General features: G+C 45.3%; 1 protein-coding gene across 2 annotated transcripts in view; it reads right to left on the bottom strand.

Moving 5' to 3' along the window:
- Positions 1-22971, bottom strand: part of GDPD4 (glycerophosphodiester phosphodiesterase domain containing 4) — a 92482-nt gene that overhangs the window by 20487 nt on the left and 49024 nt on the right. For both annotated transcript variants that reach the window (XM_066588271.1, XM_066588270.1), the window contains exons 2-9: positions 21150-21359; positions 19260-19363; positions 17608-17701; positions 16835-16894; positions 16198-16296; positions 13975-14068; positions 7693-7838; positions 6984-7066 (exon numbers count right to left, since the gene is read on the bottom strand). In XM_066588271.1, coding sequence (XP_066444368.1) covers positions 6984-7066; positions 7693-7838; positions 13975-14068; positions 16198-16296; positions 16835-16894; positions 17608-17701; positions 19260-19363; positions 21150-21332 — 863 coding nt within the window. In that variant the 5' untranslated portion in view covers positions 21333-21359. The remainder of the gene's footprint in view (positions 1-6983; positions 7067-7692; positions 7839-13974; positions 14069-16197; positions 16297-16834; positions 16895-17607; positions 17702-19259; positions 19364-21149; positions 21360-22971) is intronic.

Here is a 22971-nt window from a genome sequence, read left to right as displayed (position 1 = left end):
TGTGCAAGAATATAACTACTATAATACTGCTCCCTATGTACAAGAATATAACTACTATAATACTGCCCCCTATGTACAAGAATATAACTACTATAATACTGCCCCCTATGTACAAGAATATAACTACTATAATACTGCCCCCTATGTACAAGAATATAACTACTATAATACTGCCCCCTATGTACAAGAATATAACTACTATAATACTGCCCCCTATGTACAAGAATATAACTACTATAATACTGCCCCCTATGTACAAGAATATAACTACTATAATACTGCCTCCTATGTACAAGAATATAACTACTATAATACTGCCCCCTATGTACAGGAATATAACTACTATAATACTGCATCCTATGTACAAAAATATAACTACTATAATACTGCCCCCTATGTACAAGAATATAACTACTATAATACTGCCTCCTATGTACAAGAATATAACTACTATAGTACTTCTCCCTATGTACAAGAATATAACTACTATAGTACTGTCCCCTATGTACAAGAATATAACTACTCTAATACTGCCCCCTATGTACAAGAATATAACTACTATAATACTTCTCCCTATGTACAAGAATATAACTACTATAATACTGTCCCCTATGTACAAGAATATAACTATTCTAATACTGCCCCCTATCTACAAGATTATAACTACTATAATACTGCCCCTATGTACAAGAATATAACTACTATAGTACTGCCCTCTATGTACAAGAATATAACTACTATAGTACTGCCCTCTATGTACAAGAATATAACTACTATAATACTGTCCCCTATGTACAAAAATATAACTACTATAATACTGCCCCCTATGTACAAGAATATAACTACTATAATACTGCCTCCTATGTACAAGAATATAGCTACTATAATACTGCCCCCTATGTACAAGAATATAACTACTATAATACTGCCCCCTATGTACAAGAATATAATTACTATAATACTGCCCCTATGTACAAGAATATAACTACTATAATACTGCTCCCTATGTACAAGAATATAATTACTATAATACTGCCCCCTATGTACAAGAATATAACTACTATAATACTGCCCCCTATGTACAAGAATATAACTACTATTATACTGCTCCTATGTACAAGAATATAACTACTATAATACTGCTCCTATGTACAAGAATATAACTACTATAATACTGCCCCCTATGTACAAGAATATAACTACTATAATACTGCCCCCTATGTACAAGAATATAACTACTATAATACTGCCTCCTATGTACAAGAATATAACTACTATAATACTGCCCCCTATGTACAAGAATATAACTACTATAATACTGCTCCTATATACAAGAATATAACTACTATAATACTGCTCCTATGTACAAGAATATAACTACTATAATACTGCCCCTATGTACAAGAATATAACTACTATAATACTGCCCCCTATGTACAAGAATATAACTACTATAATACTGCCCTCCTATGTACAAGAATATAACTACTATAATACTGCTCCCTATGTACAAGAATATAACTACTATAATACTGCCCCCTATGTACAAGAATATAACTACTATAATACTGCCCCTATGTACAAGAATATAACTACTATAATACTGCCTCCTATGTACAAGAATATAACTACTATAATACTGCCCCCTATGTACAAGAATATAACTACTATAATACTGCTCCTATATACAAGAATATAACTACTATAATACTGCCTCCTATGTACAAGAATATAACTACTATAATACTGCCCCCTATGTACAAGAATATAACTACTATAGTACTGTCCCCTATGTACAAGAATATAACTACTCTAATACTGCCCCCTATGTACAAGAATATAACTACTATAATACTTCTCCCTATGTACAAGAATATAACTACTATAATACTGTCCCCTATGTACAAGAATATAACTATTCTAATACTGCCCCCTATCTACAAGATTATAACTACTATAATACTGCCCCTATGTACAAGAATATAACTACTATAGTACTGCCCTCTATGTACAAGAATATAACTACTATAGTACTGCCCTCTATGTACAAGAATATAACTACTATAATACTGTCCCCTATGTACAAAAATATAACTACTATAATACTGCCCCCTATGTACAAGAATATAACTACTATAATACTGCCTCCTATGTACAAGAATATAGCTACTATAATACTGCCCCCTATGTACAAGAATATAACTACTATAATACTGCCCCCTATGTACAAGAATATAATTACTATAATACTGCCCCTATGTACAAGAATATAACTACTATAATACTGCTCCCTATGTACAAGAATATAACTACTATTATACTGCTCCTATGTACAAGAATATAACTACTATAATACTGCTCCTATGTACAAGAATATAACTACTATAATACTGCCCCCTATGTACAAGAATATAACTACTATAATACTGCCTCCTATGTACAAGAATATAACTACTATAATACTGCCCCCTATGTACAAGAATATAACTACTATAATACTGCTCCTATATACAAGAATATAACTACTATAATACTGCTCCTATGTACAAGAATATAACTACTATAATACTGCCCCTATGTACAAGAATATAACTACTATAATACTGCCCCCTATGTACAAGAATATAACTACTATAATACTGCCCTCCTATGTACAAGAATATAACTACTATAATACTGCTCCCTATGTACAAGAATATAACTACTATAATACTGCCCCCTATGTACAAGAATATAACTACTATAATACTGCCCCTATGTACAAGAATATAACTACTATAATACTGCCTCCTATGTACAAGAATATAACTACTATAATACTGCCCCCTATGTACAAGAATATAACTACTATAATACTGCTCCTATATACAAGAATATAACTACTATAATACTGCCTCCTATGTACAAGAATATAACTACTATAATACTGCCCCTATGTACAAGAATATAACTACTATAATACTGCCCCTATGTACAAGAATATAACTACTATAATACTGCCCCTATGTACAAGAATATAACTACTATAATACTGCCCCTATGTACAAGAATATAACTACTATAATACTGCCCCTATGTACAAGAATATAACTACTATAATACTGCTCCCTATGTACAAGAATATAACTACTATAATACTGCCCCCTATGTACAAGAATATAACTACTATAATACTGCCCCTATGTACAAGAATATAACTACTATAATACTGCTCCCTATGTACAAGAATATAACTACTATAATACTGCCCCCTATGTACAAAAATATAACTACTATAATACTGCCCCCTATGTACAAGAATATAACTACTATAATACTGCCCCTATGTACAAGAATATAACTACTATAATACTGCCCCTATGTACAAGAATATAACTACTATAATACTGCCCCTATGTACAAGAATATAACTACTATAATACTGCCCCTATGTACAAGAATATAACTACTATAATACTGCTCCCTATGTACAAGAATATAACTACTATAATACTGCTCCTATGTACAAGAATATAACTACTATAATACTGCCCCTATGTACAAGAATATAACTACTATAATACTGCTCCCTATGTACAAGAATATAACTACTATAATACTGCCCCCTATGTACAAAAATATAACTACTATAATACTGCCCCCTATGTACAAGAATATAACTACTATAATACTGCCCTCCTATATACAAGAATATAACTACTATAATACTGCCGCTATGTACAAGAATATAACTACTATAATACCCCTATGGTTCTGAACAGGGATAGTGTCAATGTGACGGAGTTTCTCCTCTAGCAGGTGTCTTCACTAGGACTGATGTGACTCGGTGTAGAGCTTTCCACCTTGGGTCTTGCTGCTGGGATAATGCAGCCTGCGGGGATCTTCTTACATCCTGATATAAGGTCTCCCTTCTATCTCTGCTTAGATTTTTCCTCCAGATACAGATAAGTAATGATAGATCGTCTGGGGGGATCACTCTGAGGCCACTTTGCTTTGGCTGTTTAGCCTTCCCCTTCGTTCACACGGAGATTGTGGTGCTGGGTGGGTCGCGCAGTCTCCTCTATCAGGCTGGGAACTAATCGCTGGCCCCCGGCCCATCAGTTCATTTACAGATAAATCCTGCACCGCGGACAATGGATCTCCTCAAACATCTAATGTAACATCTCTCCGCTGACTCCGCTTATTTAAAAAAAACGCCATTTCCTTTTCCCAATACCCAATTTTTTAAACTTGTCATAGAAATGCTGGAATCAGAGCCGCTGCTGGAGATGTGGACATGGTCTGACCAGCTGACAGTAAGGGGTCAGCCATTCATCCTGCTTGCGCCAAATTCTGACCTTCCATCAGCACGGGGCAACAGAAATCTGGACCCATCTGACCAAGTGAGGTTTTTGCACTACTGAGTGATACAATTTTTGCGCTCTTTAGCTGTGGAGTCTCCCCTTTCTGTTGCGCTCATCCATTCACTTCAATGGCCTATTGCTTTGCGTAATACGCCCCAAAATGTGCAATCGCCTGAATAAAATACGCTCATGTGAACGAGCCCATTAAAATCAGTTGGTTCTAGTCACTTAGTATTATGCATGCGAAGACTGCACACGTTATACGTTGTGCAAATCTGCTCATGTGAACGAGCCTTTACTATCCAATTGCAATTGGCCCTTTGAAGGCAACCAGAAGGCCAATGTGCCCCCCCGGTGAAAAGGGGTTTGACACCCCTGCGGTAAGAGAACAGCTTCTCGAAGGGGAAGGTGATATGGAGAGATGAAGAACAGGGCTATAAGGATCCAAGTACCAAGCTCATTAAGGTCAGTCTGAAGTAGAGAGGAGCGAACGTGCTCGTTTAGGACAATTACTCGATTGAGCATCGCTTTTTTCAAATAACTGCCTACTCGGATGAAAAGATTCGGGGGGCGGGAGGGGTAGCAGGGGGGAAACAGGGGGGAGCTCTCTCTTTCTCTTCCCCTACTCCCCCCCCCCCCCCACTCACGCAACCCCCTGCTCACCCCCCGAATTTTTTTCGCACGATTAGGCAGTTACTCGAAAAAAAGCGATGCTCGATTGAGTAATTGCTCTTAACGAGCACGTTCACTCATCTCTAGTCTGAAGTGATGAGAATCACCAGGTGACCTTCCATCTTGATCTTCTTGAGAAGTCTAGGGATGAGAGGAAATAGAGGGAAGATGTACGGGAACTGGGAGTCAGTCCAGGGAGTTACGAGGACCTCCACTGCTTGTGACTGGGGCTCCTGAGTCTGATTTTGAGTTTGTGTTTGATTCTGGAGCAGGAGATCAAAGTCCAGGTGACCCCATTTTAGATAAACTGCTTCTAACTCCAGTTCTCCTAGGTCGACCGTCCTCTTGCTCAGAAAATTGGCTCTCAAGTTGTCCACATCTGGAATGTGGACTGCCGAGAGTGATGGGAGGTGATCTTTGTCCATGGGTCCCACTTTGATGATTTATGTATGCGATGATGACCACTGCATTGTTCGTGTAGACCCAAATGGGGAGACCCAGAACTGTGAAACAAAGTGTTGAAACGACAAGAGAATGACCAGGAGAGTCTCCATGCCATCCTGTATTAAAGCCATAGACTGTACAACAGAGTACTAGAGCCTCCATTCCCTCCATATCACATCTTGTATCCAAGCTAGAGGCAGTACAACAGGGCACTAGAGCCTCCATGCCGTCCATATCACATCCTGTATCCAAGCTAATGAAGGCACAACAGGGTACTAGAGCCTCCATGCCCACCCATAGCACATCCTGTATCTAAGCTAGAGACGGTACAACAATGAACTAGAGCCTCTATGCCCCCCGTATCATGTCTTGTATCCAAGCTAGAGGTAGTACAGCAGGGGTACTAGAGCCTCCGTGCCCTCCATATCACATCCTGTATCCAAGCTAGAGGTGGTACAACAGGGTACTAGAGCCTCTATGCCCACCCGTTTTCAATCTTGTATCCAAGCTAGAGGTGGTAAAACAGGGTACTAGAGCCTCTATGTCCACCCATATCACATATTGTTTCCAAGCTAGAGGCCGTACAACAGGGTACTAGAGCCTCCATGCCCACCCGTATCCCAATTTGTATCCAAGCTAGAGGCTATACAACAGGGTACTAGAGCCTCTGTGCTCATCCGTATCATATCTTGTATCCAAGCTAGAGGAGGTACAACAGGGTACTAGAGCCTCCATGCCTGCCCGTATCACATCTTGTATCCAAGCTAGAGGCTATACAACAGGGTACTAGAGCCTCCATGCCTGCCCGTATCACATCTTGTATCCAAGCTAGAGGCTATACAACAGGGTACTAGAGCCTCCGTGTTTGTCCGTATCATATCTTGTATCCAAGCTAGAGGAGGTACAACAGGGTACTAGAGCCTCCATGCCCATCCGTGTCACATCTTGTATCCAAGCTAGAGGAGGTGCAACAGGGTACTAGAGCCTCCATGCCCGCCCATATCACATCTTGTATCCAAGCTAGAGGCGGTACAACAGGGTACTAGAGCCTCCCTACAAGGGGTCGGTTCTCCACAATAAATTGTCCTTTTGCTCTGATATTGTAATCACTTATAACAATGTTTCAATCACACAGAGAAAGTTTCATCTGTCCGACAACTTCTAGCGGAGGGAGGTCACTGACAATGAGTGTAATATATTATACAATTATAAGTACATATCACCTTAGATATTGTTGCTCTTGTTCCTTTTTGTCTACATAAGGCTGCACTAAACCTTTTACGTAACTCATCAGACATTCGAGATGCCCTACTCCTTCTTATATCATAGCATGGCTGTCATACATACAACCCCAATATTATGTTATGGCGGTAGTCCATTCTAGATTTGGTGTGACCATGGCCCCATATTCTGCCCCGCTCCCATCGGAGGTCCACGCTGAAGAGAAGTATGAAAGAAGCCCTGGCCCGTTTAGTGGAATACACGTGCGCCATTCTGTATGTGATACGAGAACCTCAGAGTTACCTGATCGTGACGTCGGTCTCCAGGCCGTCACCTTCAAATTCTATTGTTTTCTCAAAAGACATTTTGGTATTCTCTGGTGCAAACTGCAGGGGAAGAAGACAATCTGATGACTTCATTAGCATTACGAGTCAGAAAGGGACTTCTGATATGGACAACGCCGCCCTCCCTGTTGGGGTCCCTATTAACAATTAGGCTAGGGCCACACAGCGACTTCAGCCACAAGCAAAGATCACAGCGCAGCCCTGCGACCATATAACTTCATAGATGTTAAAGCGTCACGTTGCGATTCGCAAGTAGCCACAACCGTGAGTCACAGGTCAATTGGAGGTTTTTGCCATCTGTGGGCAGCCTTAACTTGCAATCTCTGGTCTCGCAACCCGCATCACAGCTACAATCACATTGTAGCCCTAGCTTAATGGAAAGCAGCTGTCTAGATCTGTACACACCCTACAGGATGCATTACTAGCAGATTTATGTAGGTATTCTTATACTGCAATCAGCTGTATCACAGTTCTGCTAGTTTAATCTTAGCTTCAGAGTTCACATCTCCATGTCACCCCCTACTGGTTCAGTGTCTGGAAGAACCAAGAGGTGCATTGATCACATGATCCTTCCATCTAGAGCATGGAAGTCTTCTGTACGTCAGGCTGTAATGACATACTACAGCAAGTTAATACACAGATATCTGACCTCTCAGGTGGATACTTACCGTCGGTGAACCCCTGTGCCCTATTAGCAGTGGTTTCGCCCCAAGCGTCCCCTTCTCCCTAATGCAGGGAGAATACATCCCCAATGGAAGGAAATATAAGACCAGCAGCACGGCGATGTATGGACTGAGGATCACCAGCTGAGAGACTGGAAATAAACAGAGAGACATATGGAAGAATGAAAAAACCTTTTTTTTTTCTTTTTTTTAAATGAACCATTTAAGGGAGAAACATCCCTAATAAACAATCCTCATATAATAAATAATGACTAATCGGCCATCACATTAATGAATCATCTTTAAGCTACATTTCATATAAATCATTTAAAACGGCCAACAACTGGCCAAGGTCTGGCAAGAAGGTGAAGGCAGATTTTTTGTGCCGGTGGCATTTTTTGTGAATTTCCACAGTGCACTGCAAATAATATCCTCATGCATTTTGTCACCCGAGAGAAGTGCATTATGGGAGCTCAGTGCACAGTGATAAAAGTTATAACTTAGATGTTACTAGGTCACATGACTGACAGTGGGGTACAGCAAAAATGCTGACTGCTACCAAGAGCAACTACTGTGTTTCCCCAAAGATAAGCCCTATGCTGATTTTTCAGGATTTTCGGGGCGGCCCTGAAAATAAGCCCTAGCTGAATTAAATTTAAAAAACAATACATTACCTAGCAGCTGCGGTCCGTGTCCTCCCGCTGGTCTCCAGAGCTCTGTCGCACTTGCTTGCAGTCCTCAGCTCCCAACAGAATATCGCTTCCGCGATTCATAAATCCCACCTCCAGAAAGCAATTGCTCTGATTGATTTTTCGAGTGCTGCCAGCCAATCAATGCAGCATTCGATTAAACAATGTGATGGCTATGATTGGTTCTTAGAGCGCCGCTCAGCCAATCAACAGCCATCGTGTTGTGGAAGCGGGATTTATGTATTGGCTGAGCGGCGTTCATCTCCGTATCTCCCGCGATGTCTGCTGTGGATTGAGAAGCCGCTGCTGAAAATGCAGAGACTCGCTGAGATGTACGCCGCTCAGTCAATTCAAAAATCCTGCCTCCACAATGCGATGGCTCTTGATTGGTTCTTAGAGCGCTGCTCAGCCAATCAATGCAGAGCTAGATGAACCAATCACAGGCATCGCATTGTTTCATCGAGTGCTGCATTGATTGGCTGGCAGCACTCGAGAACCAAATCAGAGCCATCGCTTCCTGGAGGTGGTATTTATGAATTCTAGAACCAGGAAGCAATCTTCTGTTGGCGGCTGAAGACTGCAAGAAGTGCGCCAGAGCTCCAGAGAGCAGTGGAAGGGACCTGGACTGAGCCTGGAGGTAATGTGTCCCCCTTTTTTATGTAATGCAGCTAAGGCTTATTTTCAGTGCAGGGCTTATATTTCAAGCCTCCCCAAGAACCCTTAAAAATCAGCCAGAGCGCTAAAGCTCTGGAGACCAGTGGAAGGAGACAGACCGCAGCTGCTAGGTAAGTCTAATAAGACATACCTTGAAAATAAGACCTAGAGCCTTTTTGGGGGCAAAAACTAATAAAAGACAGGGTCTTATTTTGGGGGAAACACGATAGCAGAATTTTGCAAGCAGCTTGGAGACTATGGCTGCAGGCTGAGCGAGGGGACCCCATTTATTTATATGCTGCGTACTATAATTCAGCATAGAAAGTTCCGTCCTTATAATTTACTTCTTGACTAACAAAATATCCAGGAGGTGCCAGAAAAAAGGAGAAACCTCCTGACTGCCCTGTTGGAGCACTCTTTTAAATTTAGAATCAGCAATAAGGCTACAAGCATCTGAGTTCTCTCATGTGTCCAAACTGATTAGCGATAATCATCGGAGAGAGAGCAAGAAATGAGAAACTGTGTGTGAAGTCACCATTGTCCTCTGAGGAGCTAACTCAGTGTTAACTTTAATAATAGTGCAAAGTAGAACAAAGAAATGTGTAGCGGTCCAATCACAGTAGGCGGCACCCTGAGTTACATTTTTGCAGTAGAAAAAGTAGCAAATCCTTACAAACATTTAGTACTGATGAATGAATACATGAATACCACCTGTATGCTGATGACACCCAGCTATATACCTCTTCCAGTGACATCTCTGCACCTTTACTCCAAAACATCACCAACTGTCTGTCCGCTGTCTCTAACACCATGCCCTCTCTCTACCTAAAAATAAACCTCTCTAAAACTGACCTGCTGGTATTTCCACCCTCCACTAACCGACCTCCTCCTGACATCTCCATCTCAGTGTGTGGCGCCAACATAACTCCTAGACAACATGCCCGCTGCCTTGGGGTCATATTTGACTCTGATCTCTCATTTACCCCCTACATCCAATCTCTGGCCCGAACATGTCGGCTGCACCTCAAGAACATCGCAAGAATCTGCCCTTTTCTCACTGTGGACACGCTAAAAACGCTTACTGTTGCCCTCATCCACTCCCGGCTCGATTATTGCAACTCGTTGCTGATCGGCCTCCCCCGTGCCAGACTCTACCCTCTCCAATCCATCCTGAATGCGGCAGCCAGGCTCATCTTCCTGTCCAGCCGCTAACTCAGACTCCTCTGCCCTGTGCCGGTCACTGCACTGGCTGCCCGTTAAATACAGAATTCAATTTAAACTCGCTACCTTCATCCACAAAGCCCTCCACAGCGCAGCGCCCCCCTATATCGCCTCCCTCATCTCAATCCATCAACCAGCCCAGGCTCTCCGCTCTGCTAACAAAACCAGACTGAGCGCCCCTTTAATTCGAACTTCTCATTCCCGCCTCCAAGACTTCTCCAGAGCAGCACCGGTCCTCTGGAACGCACTACCAAAGGCTACCCGGGCAATCCAGGACTCGCAGAACTTCAGGCGTGCTCTAAAAACGCACCTCTTCAGGGAGGCATACCGAATTCCCTAAACAAACCCCTCTGTACTCCGCCTGATAACATGCTCCCTGACCTACTGACTGCAATCCCTGCTAGCCATCATAAACCGCTCCTGCAGTCATACTGTTTCTGCCGACACATGACTTAATGTCTGACCATTGTCTATGTGTATAGCACCCCGCACCCTCCACCTCCCCATACCGTGCACACTGCCAGCCCCTTTACCTTCTGTATCCCCCCATTACTTGTAGTATGTAAGCTCGTTGGAGCAGGACCCTCACCCCTACTGTCTCCATCAGCTGATTACTATGTAACCGTGGTTCTGTAATCTTTGTACTTTTGTCTTTCTGTATTCCCCCCGTCTATGTAAGCGCTGCGGAATATGTTGGCGCTATACAAATAAAGATTATTATTATTATTATTATGTGACGGGCATACATTAACTGCATTGATAAGAGTAAGGAACGCGGATACAATGACTAAATATGGTCTCCAGGAAACGCTCAAACCCCCACTACCAAGGACAGTCCAGTCAAGTATACGCTGCTTTACGAGCTTCAGACTGAAAACAGTATTAACCCCTGAATTCACAGGTGTAACACAGGTCATCCTAATACTTTCACAGCCCCATCCTGACAAAATACTCACCTTTCCTGCAGAGGCGTAACTTACAGCTGCTGGGCCCCCAATGCAAAATCTGTAACCGGGCCCCCAAATATAAGCCTTATATGGGGAGGTGAGACTCTATGGGCTCCCTAAGACCCCAGGGGCCGAGTGCGTCCGCACCTTCTCCACTTGTTATAGTTACATCCCTGAAATCCCCTGGCAGACAATGTGTTAAGGAAAGCAGCGGGTTGTCAGCAGGGAACAAGGAGAGCCAAGGATCTGCAGAATCTGGTCTGATCTGAGGGTTTATATTAAGAGGGTCTGTCTGGGATCTTTATTTGTTCATGGGTTCTGAGGTCTGGTTTTGATGGGGGGGGGGGCTTGTATTAGTTTTGGGGATCTGGTCCAGGGTCTTTTTTTTAGTTCAGAAGGTCTGGCTTGGGGGTCTGAGCTCTGCATTTGTCTATATGGGGTCTGTATCTGTTTACCAGTTGTCATTTGGCGTCAGTCTTATTTATGAGCAGTGATGAAGGGGGCGCCATATACGCCACTTGGGATTCAAACACCTCGGGTTTGGGCGGGTCGTATAGAATCGGTTTGACATATAGTAAAAGTTTCACCTTCCACTTAATATATCGCTGCTCGGAATCTTCCTGATGTCACTTCTCAGTAGCAGACAAACATACCCAACACATATAGACACACATATATACTATATGCTCACCTGCTCTTTTAACCCCTTAGTGGCCACCAATGCATCTCTTTTTATAGTGGTCACTAATGGGCTTTAAACCCGCACATACATCATTTAAAGGCGGTGGCTTGACTGACTACTGACAGCCGGGCTCCTGCTATAACTGCCAGGAATGGAGAGACCTCCTATCCTAACAGTTTAACCCCTTACATGCCGCAATCTGAGAGCATGACAGTGCCGTTGACTGTGACAGAACTATGATGTCAAGAGGCTAGCAGTTAGTCACATCTCTGGCTGCCAGAAATCCTCTGCCGAGGCACTTGTGGCTCGCGGGCCGGGTGTTGTGCAGCCCTGCCTTACAGGCTATAAGCAAATCTGCGACAAAGAAGCCAATGAGTCTCCCCACAGCGCCGGCCCCTCTCAGGTCTGTTCTTGGGGGCTGTTCTATTATATTATATAACAGTGGCAAAAAAAAAAGGAAAAACAAACTCAGCATTTTCTTGCACAATCCCAAATGTCAGAGTCCTGGAACATTAATAGGAACAGACTGCGGAATATTTAATTACAGGAAGAAGCAAAAAAGGGATTTTGGTCTTTATTGTTGCGCTTATGAAATATTCAAAACCCGCTGACCACAAATATGGTAATTGTTTCTAATTATCTGCCTTATGTAAGAACGAAAACAGTGCAAAGAAGATTTCAAGCACTTCCCAAAGCAGCCAATCCAGTGACAGCGCTCCTACTCAAGCTACAATATGATTGGTTGCAGCTCCTTCATTTAGTCATACCAACCAATCATATTTTAGCTGCCAAGATCAAAAGCTGTCACCTGATTGGTTGCAATGGGCACCTTCTCCCAGTTTCCTTCTTACCCCATTGTGATCTAGTGACTTGTAGCAACCAATCAGAATTAAGCTTCGATTTTATCAGAGAAGGTATAAGATGAAAGTCGCGTTCTTATTGGTGGCCATGAGTTACAAGAACACTTTTTCTAACAAGAGGATTTCCATACCTCCTAACATTTGAATCCCCATTCAAGGGACATTTTTAAGACCCCCTCCCATAATCTGCCCAGAAACACCCACAAATCTTTTCAGAAATGCCCACTTTGGGGAACACTACTGCATACATAGTAACATAGTATGTTAGGCTGATTGAAGACAATGTCTATCTAGTTCAGCCTCTTTCAACAATCCCCCCCCCTTCCCCGTTGGTCTAGAGGAAGGCAAAAAAACCCCCCAAAAAAACACAAGCCAATTAAGCTCATTTGGAGGAAAAAAAATTCCTTTCGGACTCCATATGGCAGTCAGAATAATCCCTGGATCAACATTTGAGCTCCTACCTGACTCCAAGACCCGCAAAATTTTGTCTCCTTTTAAAAGGATTGTCCAGGAAATGCTACAAAATCGCCGCCTTGCATTCGGCCAGCGGCAACTAGAGATGAGCGAGCATACTCGCTCGAGCATTGCCCTTAGCGAGTACCTGCATGCTCGGAAGAAAAGGTTCGGCTGCCGGCGCGGGTGACAGGTGAGCAGGGGGGAGCGGGGGGGGGGAGAGAGGGAGAGAGAGATCTCCCCCAGTTCCTCCCACCGCTCCCTGCCCGCCGCCGAATATTTTCTTCCGAGCGGGCAGGTACTCGCTAAGGGCAATGCTCGCTCGAGTAATTGTCCTTAGCAAGTATGCTCGCTCATCTCTAGTGGCACTGGCAACCCATTCTAGGACAAAAGAATGTATGTGGAGACCAGAGGGGGCGCTGCAAGGAGGGCAGAGTCCAACACTACATGGTTCAGAACGCCCCTTCCTCTTCTGGTCTGTACAAGCATTCTCCCGTACTAGGACAAGTGACAAGTGCCTTAGGCTGCAAGGGTGGCAGCCATTGTGACATTTCCGAAAACCCTTTAAGGGCCATTTCTTGGGACAATTCCGTAAAAAAAAAAAATCAGGTTGCTTGACAGGTAGAGCTCCTAACTGAAAACCTAAAAAACCGTTTGGACAGAAAATGGAAAAAAAATATCTGTAGATTTTGCTTAGCGTCCGATGTAATGATTATCGCGGCTTCCACTGGGGTAACGTATACAAACTAACGTAGAAGTCATCTTCTCCCATTAACACTTACGTTTTGTGTTCATCCTCACAAAGTAAAGCGCTACTGGCCAAGCCAAGAGGGTCATTACCACTAGAGAGCCAAGATGGAGGTACGGAGCCGTCACCTGTGGAGGACACAAGTGAAGGACGGTTGTAGATGTATCCACAATACAGGCGGAATTATTACGATCTCCTCTGATGCACTGAATACGAGGAGGCATACAACTCTTCATGTATTCAGCACATTCCAAGTTGGTGCGTGCGAACAGGCGTACATTGCTGACATTAAATTATACATAAACCTGTCGCTCCATGCTGAGCATGCCCAGAAGGTAGAAAAGTCACAATATTTTTGCGCAAGTGTACAGCCTTTGTAAATGTCCCCAATTGTGCTAAAACCAAGAGCAGAATACTTCTAGTTTCGTCACAGTGTTGATCAGTTACATCCTGTATTATACTCCAGAGCTGCACTCACTATTCTGCTGGTGGAGTCACTGTGTACATACATTACTTATCCTGTACTGATCCTAAGTTACATCCTGTATTACACTCCAGAGCTGCACTCACTATTATGCTGGTGGAGTCACTGCGTACATACATTACTTATCCTGTACTGATCCTGAGTTACATTCTGTATTATACTCCAGAGTTGCACTCACTATTCTGCTGGTGGAGTCACTGTGTACATACATTACTTATCCTGTACTGATCCTGAGTTCCATCCTGTATTATACCCCAGAGCTGCACTCACTATTCTGCTGGTGGAGTCACTGTGTACATACATTACTTATCCTGTACTGCTCCTGAGTTACATCCTGTATTATACTCCAGAGCTGCACTCACTATTATGCTGGTGGATTCACTGTGTACATACATTACTTATCTTGTACTGATCCTCAGTTACATCTTGTATTCTATTTCAGAGCTGCCCTCACTATTCTGCTGGTGGAGGCACTGTGTACATACATTACTTATCCTGCACTGACCGTGAGTTACTTCCTGCATTATACTCCACAGCTGCACTCACTATTCTGCTGGTGGGGGTCACTGTGTACATACATTCCTTATCCTGTATTATACTTCAGAGCTGCACTCACTATTCTGCTGGTGGAGTCACTGTGTACATACATTACGTAATCTATACTGCTCCTGAGTTACATCCTGTATTATACCCCAGAGCTGCACTCACTATTTTGCTGGTGGAGTCACTGTGTACATACATTACTTATCCTGTACTGCTCCTGAGTTACATCCTGTATTATACTCCAGAGCTGCACTCACTATTCTGCTGGTGGAGTCACTGTGTACATACATTACTCATCCTGTACTGCTCCTGAGTTACATCCTGTATTATACTCCAGAGCTGCACTCACTATTTTGCTGGTGGAGTCACTGTGTACATACATTACTTATCCTGTACTGCTCCTGAGTTACATCCTGTATTATACTCCAGAGCTGCACTCACTATTCTGCTGGTGGAGTCACTGTGTACATACATTGCTTATCCTGTACTGCTCCTGAGTTACATCCTGTATTATACCCCAGAGGTGCACTCACTATTCTGCTGGTGGAGTCACTGTGTACATACATTACTTATCCTGTACTGATCCTGAGTTACATCCTGTATTATACTCCAGAGCTGCACTCACTATTCTGCTGGTGGAGTCACTGTGTACATACATTACTTATCCTGTACTGCTCCTGAGTTACATCATGTATTATACCCCAGAGCTGCACTCACTATTCTGCTGGTGGAGTCACTGTGTACATACATTACTTATCCTGTACTGATCCTGAGTTACATCCTGTATTATACTCCGGAGCTGCACTCACTATTCTGCTGGTGGAGTCACTGTGTACATACATTACTTATCCTGTACTGCTCCTGAGTTACATCCTGTATTATCCTCCAGAGCTGCACTCACTATTCTGCTGGTGGAGTCACTGTGTACATACATTACTTATCCTGTACTGATCCTGAGTTACATCCTGTATTATACTCCAGAGCTGCACTCACTATTCTGCTGGTGGAGTCACGCTACACTTATCTCTAAAGGGCATTTGCCGTTTCTGTGGTAAGAGTCACACTGAGGATGTGATTAATGTCACAGATAAAGGATATGCACTTTTCTAGGGCCCGAGGGTGGTGTCAGCTGCCCATATCACCATTTACAGAATACAGTATTCCTGCCGCATTTCTCTATTAGCAAAAATAGCACAATTTCTACTGGACATTTTGTAATGCGATTCTTACGTGAAACGAGAGGCGAACAGCTGCCCATTCTTCACCCCATAAATTAGACAGGACAGCGAGGGCACCAATAACGAAAATCAGGATAAACAACATGCCACCCTGGCAAAGACAAGATGTATTCGTAAGCAGAACACATGGAGGAACACCATCTAACATGTTGGTCTAACATTCTGTGCCAATTAAGGTACAAGCGTCAAAGCTTTGTTTTTCTGTTGCAAAGCTCCAAAACCTCTCCGCAGACATAGTTACACGATAAGAGTCTGGTAGTCCGCCCGTCTGGTTGTGTCACCACTAGAGAGAGATGGAAAGCTTACTGTTTACTATTTATATATTGTACTCTATAATAAATCAGTATACAGTAAGCTCCTCAGCTCCCTCTAGTGGTGGCTGCAGGAAGACATTACTATGTCTATACAGGGGATTGGGAGTTCCGATTGCTATATGTATATGGGGAGCGTTCTTCCAAAATGATTAGCAAAGGGATTTTTACTGTATCATAAGGTGCAAAATCTTTAAAAATGGACTAGACTCGATCTTGAAAAACGCTCCTCATATATTAACCCCTTCAGGCAAGGGTACTATTGAAAAATACAACTCAGCCCACAAAATTAGTGTTTTCTTTAGCGCCATGGATTACCTTGTGGCTCCAGTGCAGGTACAGCTGTTGGCCTTCTGAGAGCAGACACACCGCGAGAACCTGAAAGTCCAAGAGTTCTCATTAACACAGCGCCATTGTACAGCCATGATGCTAAAGCGTACCCATCACAAGGCGTGTTCACACCTGGCGGATCCACTGCAGATATACCCTTTCAATTGAAGGGATGAAGTCTGCTGCCAATCCTTTCCGAATCTCTGCAAATGGTCCGGATTCCAGTGCAGATTTTTCAGTTGTGGAAAATTTGCACCAAATCCGCTAAGTGTGACACATCCTAAATGTACAGAGAGAGGGACTTACTGAGCATGCACCCAGCTTCTCCAAAGGCCTGAATGGCAAATCCTATATAACCCCCTCACAACATACATTCTCAGTATACTCTCCACACTGTTATATAAAAAAACCCCACATGGTTGCCATGATGCCCCGGCTAGTCTAGCACCGATGACCGGCCTCGTTGGAGTCGCTCAGATAGCTGGATTTTCCCATCTAATGTGGATTCAGACTGACACTGATCCACCAAAAACTGGTCATGTGATTTTATGCTGCGCTCTGGGATAATTTGCATACAGTGAAACATCAATCATAAAAGGGCCGCGTTCCCCAGTAAAAGGGCCGTGGTCCCCAGTAAAAGGGCCGTGTTCCCCAGTAAAAGGGCCGTGGTCCCCAGTAGAAGGGGCATTCGGTATATATCTAGTAGGCTGAAGAGATAATTCAGTGTTGATTACACAAGCTCCACGAGCCTAATGACTTACCACCAACATCGCTATATAGGTGAACAGCACCGCCACCACCACTAGGATCAGTAATGACCACAGGAACCAATATCCCAGACCTCTGTACGAGTACCTGTGGGGGGAAACGGGGAACAGGCAGTTGGTTGTCGGAGTAGAATACAGACTAACAAGGCACCAAAAATCCATAATTCAACATTGATTTGCCCAATGTATCCCATCAATGGAGAAATTGATCCATGACTCGTACAGAGCGTGAACCCCTTTGGTGCCGGTGAAGAGATTAGGAACTCTTCTTCAGACGAGTTTGTATTAAGCTCATCTAACTGGTCTTGCAAGACCATATGCAGACGCTGCCCTCCAGCCGCCCTCACGGCAGACGCTGCCCTCCAGCCGCCCTCACGGCAGACGCTGCCCGTCAGCCGCCCTCACGGCAGACGCTGCCCGTCAGCCGCCCTCACGGCAGACGCTGCCCGTCAGCCGCCCTCACGGCAGACGCTGCCCGTCAGCCGCCCTCACGGCAGACGCTGCCCGTCAGCCGCCCTCACGGCAGACGCTGCCCTTCAGCCGCCCTCACGGCAGACGCTGCCCGTCAGCCGCCCTCACGGCAGACGCTGCCCGTCAGCCGCCCTCACGGCAGACGCTGCCCGTCAGCCGCCCTCACCGCAGACGCTGCCCGTCAGCCGCCCTCACCGCAGACGCTGCCCGTCAGCCGCCCTCACGGCAGACGCTGCCCTTCAGCCGCCCTCACGGCAGACGCTGCCCTTCAGCCGCCCTCACGGCAGACGCTGCCCTTCAGCCGCCCTCACGGCAGACGCTGCCCGTCAGCCGCCCTCACGGCAGACGCTGCCCGTCAGCCGCCCTCACGGCAGACGCTGCCCGTCAGCCGCCCTCACGGCAGACGCTGCCCGTCAGCCGCCCTCACGGCAGACGCTGCCCGTCAGCCGCCCTCACGGCAGACGCTGCCCGTCAGCCGCCCTCACGGCAGACGCTGCCCGTCAGCCGCCCTCACGGCAGACGCTGCCCGTCAGCCGCCCTCACGGCAGACGCTGCCCTTCAGCCGCCCTCACGGCAGACGCTGCCCTTCAGCCGCCCTCACGGCAGACGCTGCCCTTCAGCCGCCCTCACGGCAGACGCTGCCCTTCAGCCGCCCTCACGGCAGACGCTGCCCTTCAGCCGCCCTCACGGCAGACGCTGCCCTTCCGTAGCCCTCACTGCAGACGCTGCCCTTCCGTAGCCCTCACTGCAGACGCTGCCCTTCAGCCGCCCTCACTGCAGACACTACACGTTAGCTATCCTCACTGCAGACACTACACTCTAGCTACACTGCGCCCTCTTCCCAGATGCTGGTCCAGGATTGCACAGCAAATCTCTGCATCTTGCGCCCTCCCCTCCTAAAATCACAGAGTCAAATGCATGAATTCAGGCAAAATTATCCCAGATAGACAACCTCCACACAGCAGGAAATGCATTACGCGTTATAGTTCCATTAAGACATATTAAGCCCATGTAAGCGAGTCCCGTCTCACCAGTCCCTTCTAATGTCCTTGATCCAATGGCAGAGCGCTGCCCTGTATGCGAGGATTAATGTCATATTGGTGGAGATGGGGACAATCCATCAACATGCAGCACCTACCACAACGCTGGAGCGAATGCCTACAGGGACTACTTACCAGTCAAAGTCATTGTAGTCGTTCTTCGCTTCCCCCCAGAAATACAAGAAGACTAAAGAGAGGCAGAAAGCCGCAACCAGGAGGAAGAAGAACACCGACTCCTTCTGCAAAATGGAAACACACATCATTACCTCCCAGTGCACGGTACAACAAGGGGTTCTACTAAGAAATACAGAGCAGGCCTGTGTAACCTGAGGCTGCACTACTGAGACTGTCCATCTGATTTCTGATAGGTCAGCGGCCATCATGATCTTCTGTAGAGGTAAATCGCCGTCCACATCAACGGCCACACATACTCTACATTAGTGTTAGGGCCAATATTATGGTATTGGTAATATTACCCCGGGTCTCTGCAGCCCCACCAGGATATCCAAACTTACATCATATTGTCTGCTGTGGTTTACAGGGTGGAGTCAGACAGCCGGCGCTACATCTCAGTACTGGGGTCAGATATTGGAATAACAATAGCATACTTGAATAGGAAGGCATGGATGCGCTACACGGTGGTATGGTGCGTGGACTTTGGGGGGGGGGGGGGGGGGACACATGGATTTGAGTTTTGTGTTGTGGCCCCTGTAAGATCCACATTGAGAGTCCCTGGAATGAACACGGGTCCAGCGAGGCGATTGCGACAAATTCCGACCCACATGGTCACGCTAAAATCTGCGTTGACTTCTGATTGGGTCGTACCCTTACTAGTAATTTGTATTGCATCTGCACTGAATCTGCACTTCGCCGTTTACTGACACGTCCCGCTATGATATCATCACCCGGACTGCACTGCCGATGACTCCATGCATGCATCGCAGCAGGAGGAGCCACTTCTTACATCAGTCATAGCAGCGGTTCCACGGAATATACAAAGACGTGGGAGACGGAATTCTGCTTCTCACATGCTAGACTTCAACTCTACTTTGGGTTTTTCTCTCTCGCTCTCTTACAGGGGCCGCAATTCAATACTGAAATCCATGTTCCGGGGCCCGCGTGCCATCTGATCATATAGCACATCAAGCTCTTCATATTCAAGGACGCTATTGTTATTCCAATATAGGACGCCAGTACTGAGATATAGCGCTGGATCGGGATTTTTGACTGTATAGCGATATTATTGTGGCACTGTATGGCACTCTTAGGCCTCATGTCCACGGGGAAAATAATAATTAAAATCCGCAGCGGATCACCCGCGCGCGGATCCGCGCCCCATAGGAATGCATTGACCACCCGCGGGTAGCTAAATACCCGCGGATGGTCAATAAATGTGAATTAGAAAAATCATGGAGCATGAAAAAAAATGGACATGCTCCATTTAGGTGCGGATCACGCTCCGGATGGCCCCATTGATCTCTATGGGGTGCGGGAAATCCGCTGCGGGTGTTAAATGCCATTTATTTGGGTGCGTGAAATCTGCATGCGGATTACAAGTTTGGCTTCTTTTTCAGTGGCCTTGCATTTTTTTTCACGCGCAGATGCAAAAATGCCATCCGCGTGCATACACGCGTGAAAAAAAACGCATCCGCGTGTCATCCGCATGCAATAAAATACTATTTTAAGCTCATCCGCACTGCATCCGCGGCCCAAATCCGCGTTACAAATCCGGAGCAGATTTGATTTTCCCCGTGGACATGAGGCCTTAAGCCTCATGTCCATGGATTCCACATGGGGAACCCTGCATGGAATCCACGGTCGGCGACCCTGCGTGCTTGTCCGTGTCTTCTTTCTTCTGTACTGCGGATGTGTCGGCCGTTGCTCTGGCGCACAAGCACAATACAGATTTTTTTAAAATCGAAATCTCTTGCTCCTCCTACGGAATCCGCGGCCCGTTCTCAGAGAAGCAATCAGCATTTGTAGCATGGAGAAGTGTCACTGGCCAGTGGCTTGGATGTGTCTTACCCATTTGCAGCAGCACTGTCCCGGCTCGGTTTTTTGGCGCTGATAGCGTTTCCATCGGCAGCTGTAGAGTCCCGCCAGGAGCGAGATGAACGGCTGATGCTCATAATGCTGCAGGAGGCGTCTGCGCACGATCTTCAGCTTCCCCAGCTTCAACCTCCTGAGCGTGGTGGAGGAGCTCCCCATTGGTGATCGCTCACATCATCCTCATGTCTGCAACACATGGAAGCATGGAGAGATCAAAAACATATTGGGGGCTCATGTATGAAGAGCATCGGGGAGGTAAAGTCATAATTCAGTCTTAGCGGTTATTCCGACATACGACGTATCTTCCGCATTGGAAAATCTGTAAAAAATTGGCAACAAAGTTTGTATGTGTTGCATTCAGATTTTCCACGAAATTCACCCCATGCGCTGAAAGGCCGACATCCGCTGCGATAATTAGAAGTAATTAGACCTGCTAATGATGCGGATTGAAATCTACTCCGCGGGGCAATTTATGCTGCAGATGGTAAGATCTAGTAAAGTCTCACCGCCTATGCTGCTGCCATAAATGCTGCTGCCTTTCCACTATGGAACATCCGCAGCGTTGACAGCTCATGTCAGTCCACCCTAGTGGGGGTTTCACAGAAGAATCCAAGGGTGTATTCACATCAAGCTAATTTGTAGCAGATTTTCTGTGCATCATTTTGGGCGGAATTGCTACGGATTTAAGCCCAAAATTAATTTAAACTGAGGGGGTGAAATTTGCTGCGTACCCCCACAGGTATCTGTGACCAAATGGTGCGGATTTTGACGCAAACATGTTATATTTTTTCGGCTGTGGAAAATCTGCAGCCAATCAGCTATATGTGAACGCATCCTTAGGCCGGGCACACACGGGGCGGATTTATCATAGATTTTTGCCATAAATCGGCAGCATTTACAGTAGCAGCAAATCAATGTGGATGAGATGTTCAAAATTTCATCTACATGCTGCAGAAAAAAATCTGCATTAAATCAGAGTGGAAAACAACCTGCAGAGTGGAATTTAAATCCATAGCGGATTTGTAGCTGTAAACTCGCGGATTTCTGCCATGGATGTCAATGGAGGCCAAAGACTGCAGCAAATCCACAACAGTAGCTGCGGATCTGGAGAGCATTATTGCCACCGCTGATTTTCCGGCAGTAATAGCAGATTTTTTTTACTCACTGAAACACTTAAGACTTTTTGTGTGGAAAGTCTGCAGAAAATCCACGGCAAATCCGACAATGTGATCATGGCCTAGAAGCTTGATTTGGAGAGTCTAACCATTGGGACATGGAACAATCTGGAGAACAATGGTGCCTAATGCCCCTGTTTAAGTGTAGAAGCGGCCATTCCTTAGGAAGTCAGTCAGTTAAAGGGGATAAATGTCTGATTGCAGAGTGTCTGACCGCTGGGACCTCCAGTGTCCCCCCATCTGCCCTACGTGAATGGAATGGTGGTGCCCATGCTGCACGCCATTCATTTCTATGGGAGATGGCTGGGTGTATCGATCTCCGTCTCTCCCATAAAAGTGAATAGCGTGGTTGGCAGACATGCGCACCGCCAATCTATTCACATTGGGCATCCAGTGTTGGCAGATCTTAGGATCCCTCGGGATCTGTGTGGTTGGACCTAGAGCAAAACAATATTCACCCACTATGTTGTGAAGGTAGGATAAATTACGCAAGTGGTAAACGTCCTTTAAAGCACTGGAAGATACGGAACAGCGGTGTGAGACTTTAATGGACAGTGACCCGCGCATTGTCCTACTAGCACTTGTACAGTACCGTGAGGTTTGGGGACTCAGGAACTTGGAAG

This window comes from Eleutherodactylus coqui, chromosome 1 (genome assembly GCF_035609145.1).
Source record: "Eleutherodactylus coqui strain aEleCoq1 chromosome 1, aEleCoq1.hap1, whole genome shotgun sequence".
In the NCBI taxonomy this organism is placed as follows: Eukaryota; Metazoa; Chordata; class Amphibia; order Anura; family Eleutherodactylidae; genus Eleutherodactylus; species Eleutherodactylus coqui.
The sequence above is the reverse complement of the archived record's forward strand: the minus strand, read 5'-3'. Positions and strand labels throughout refer to the sequence as shown.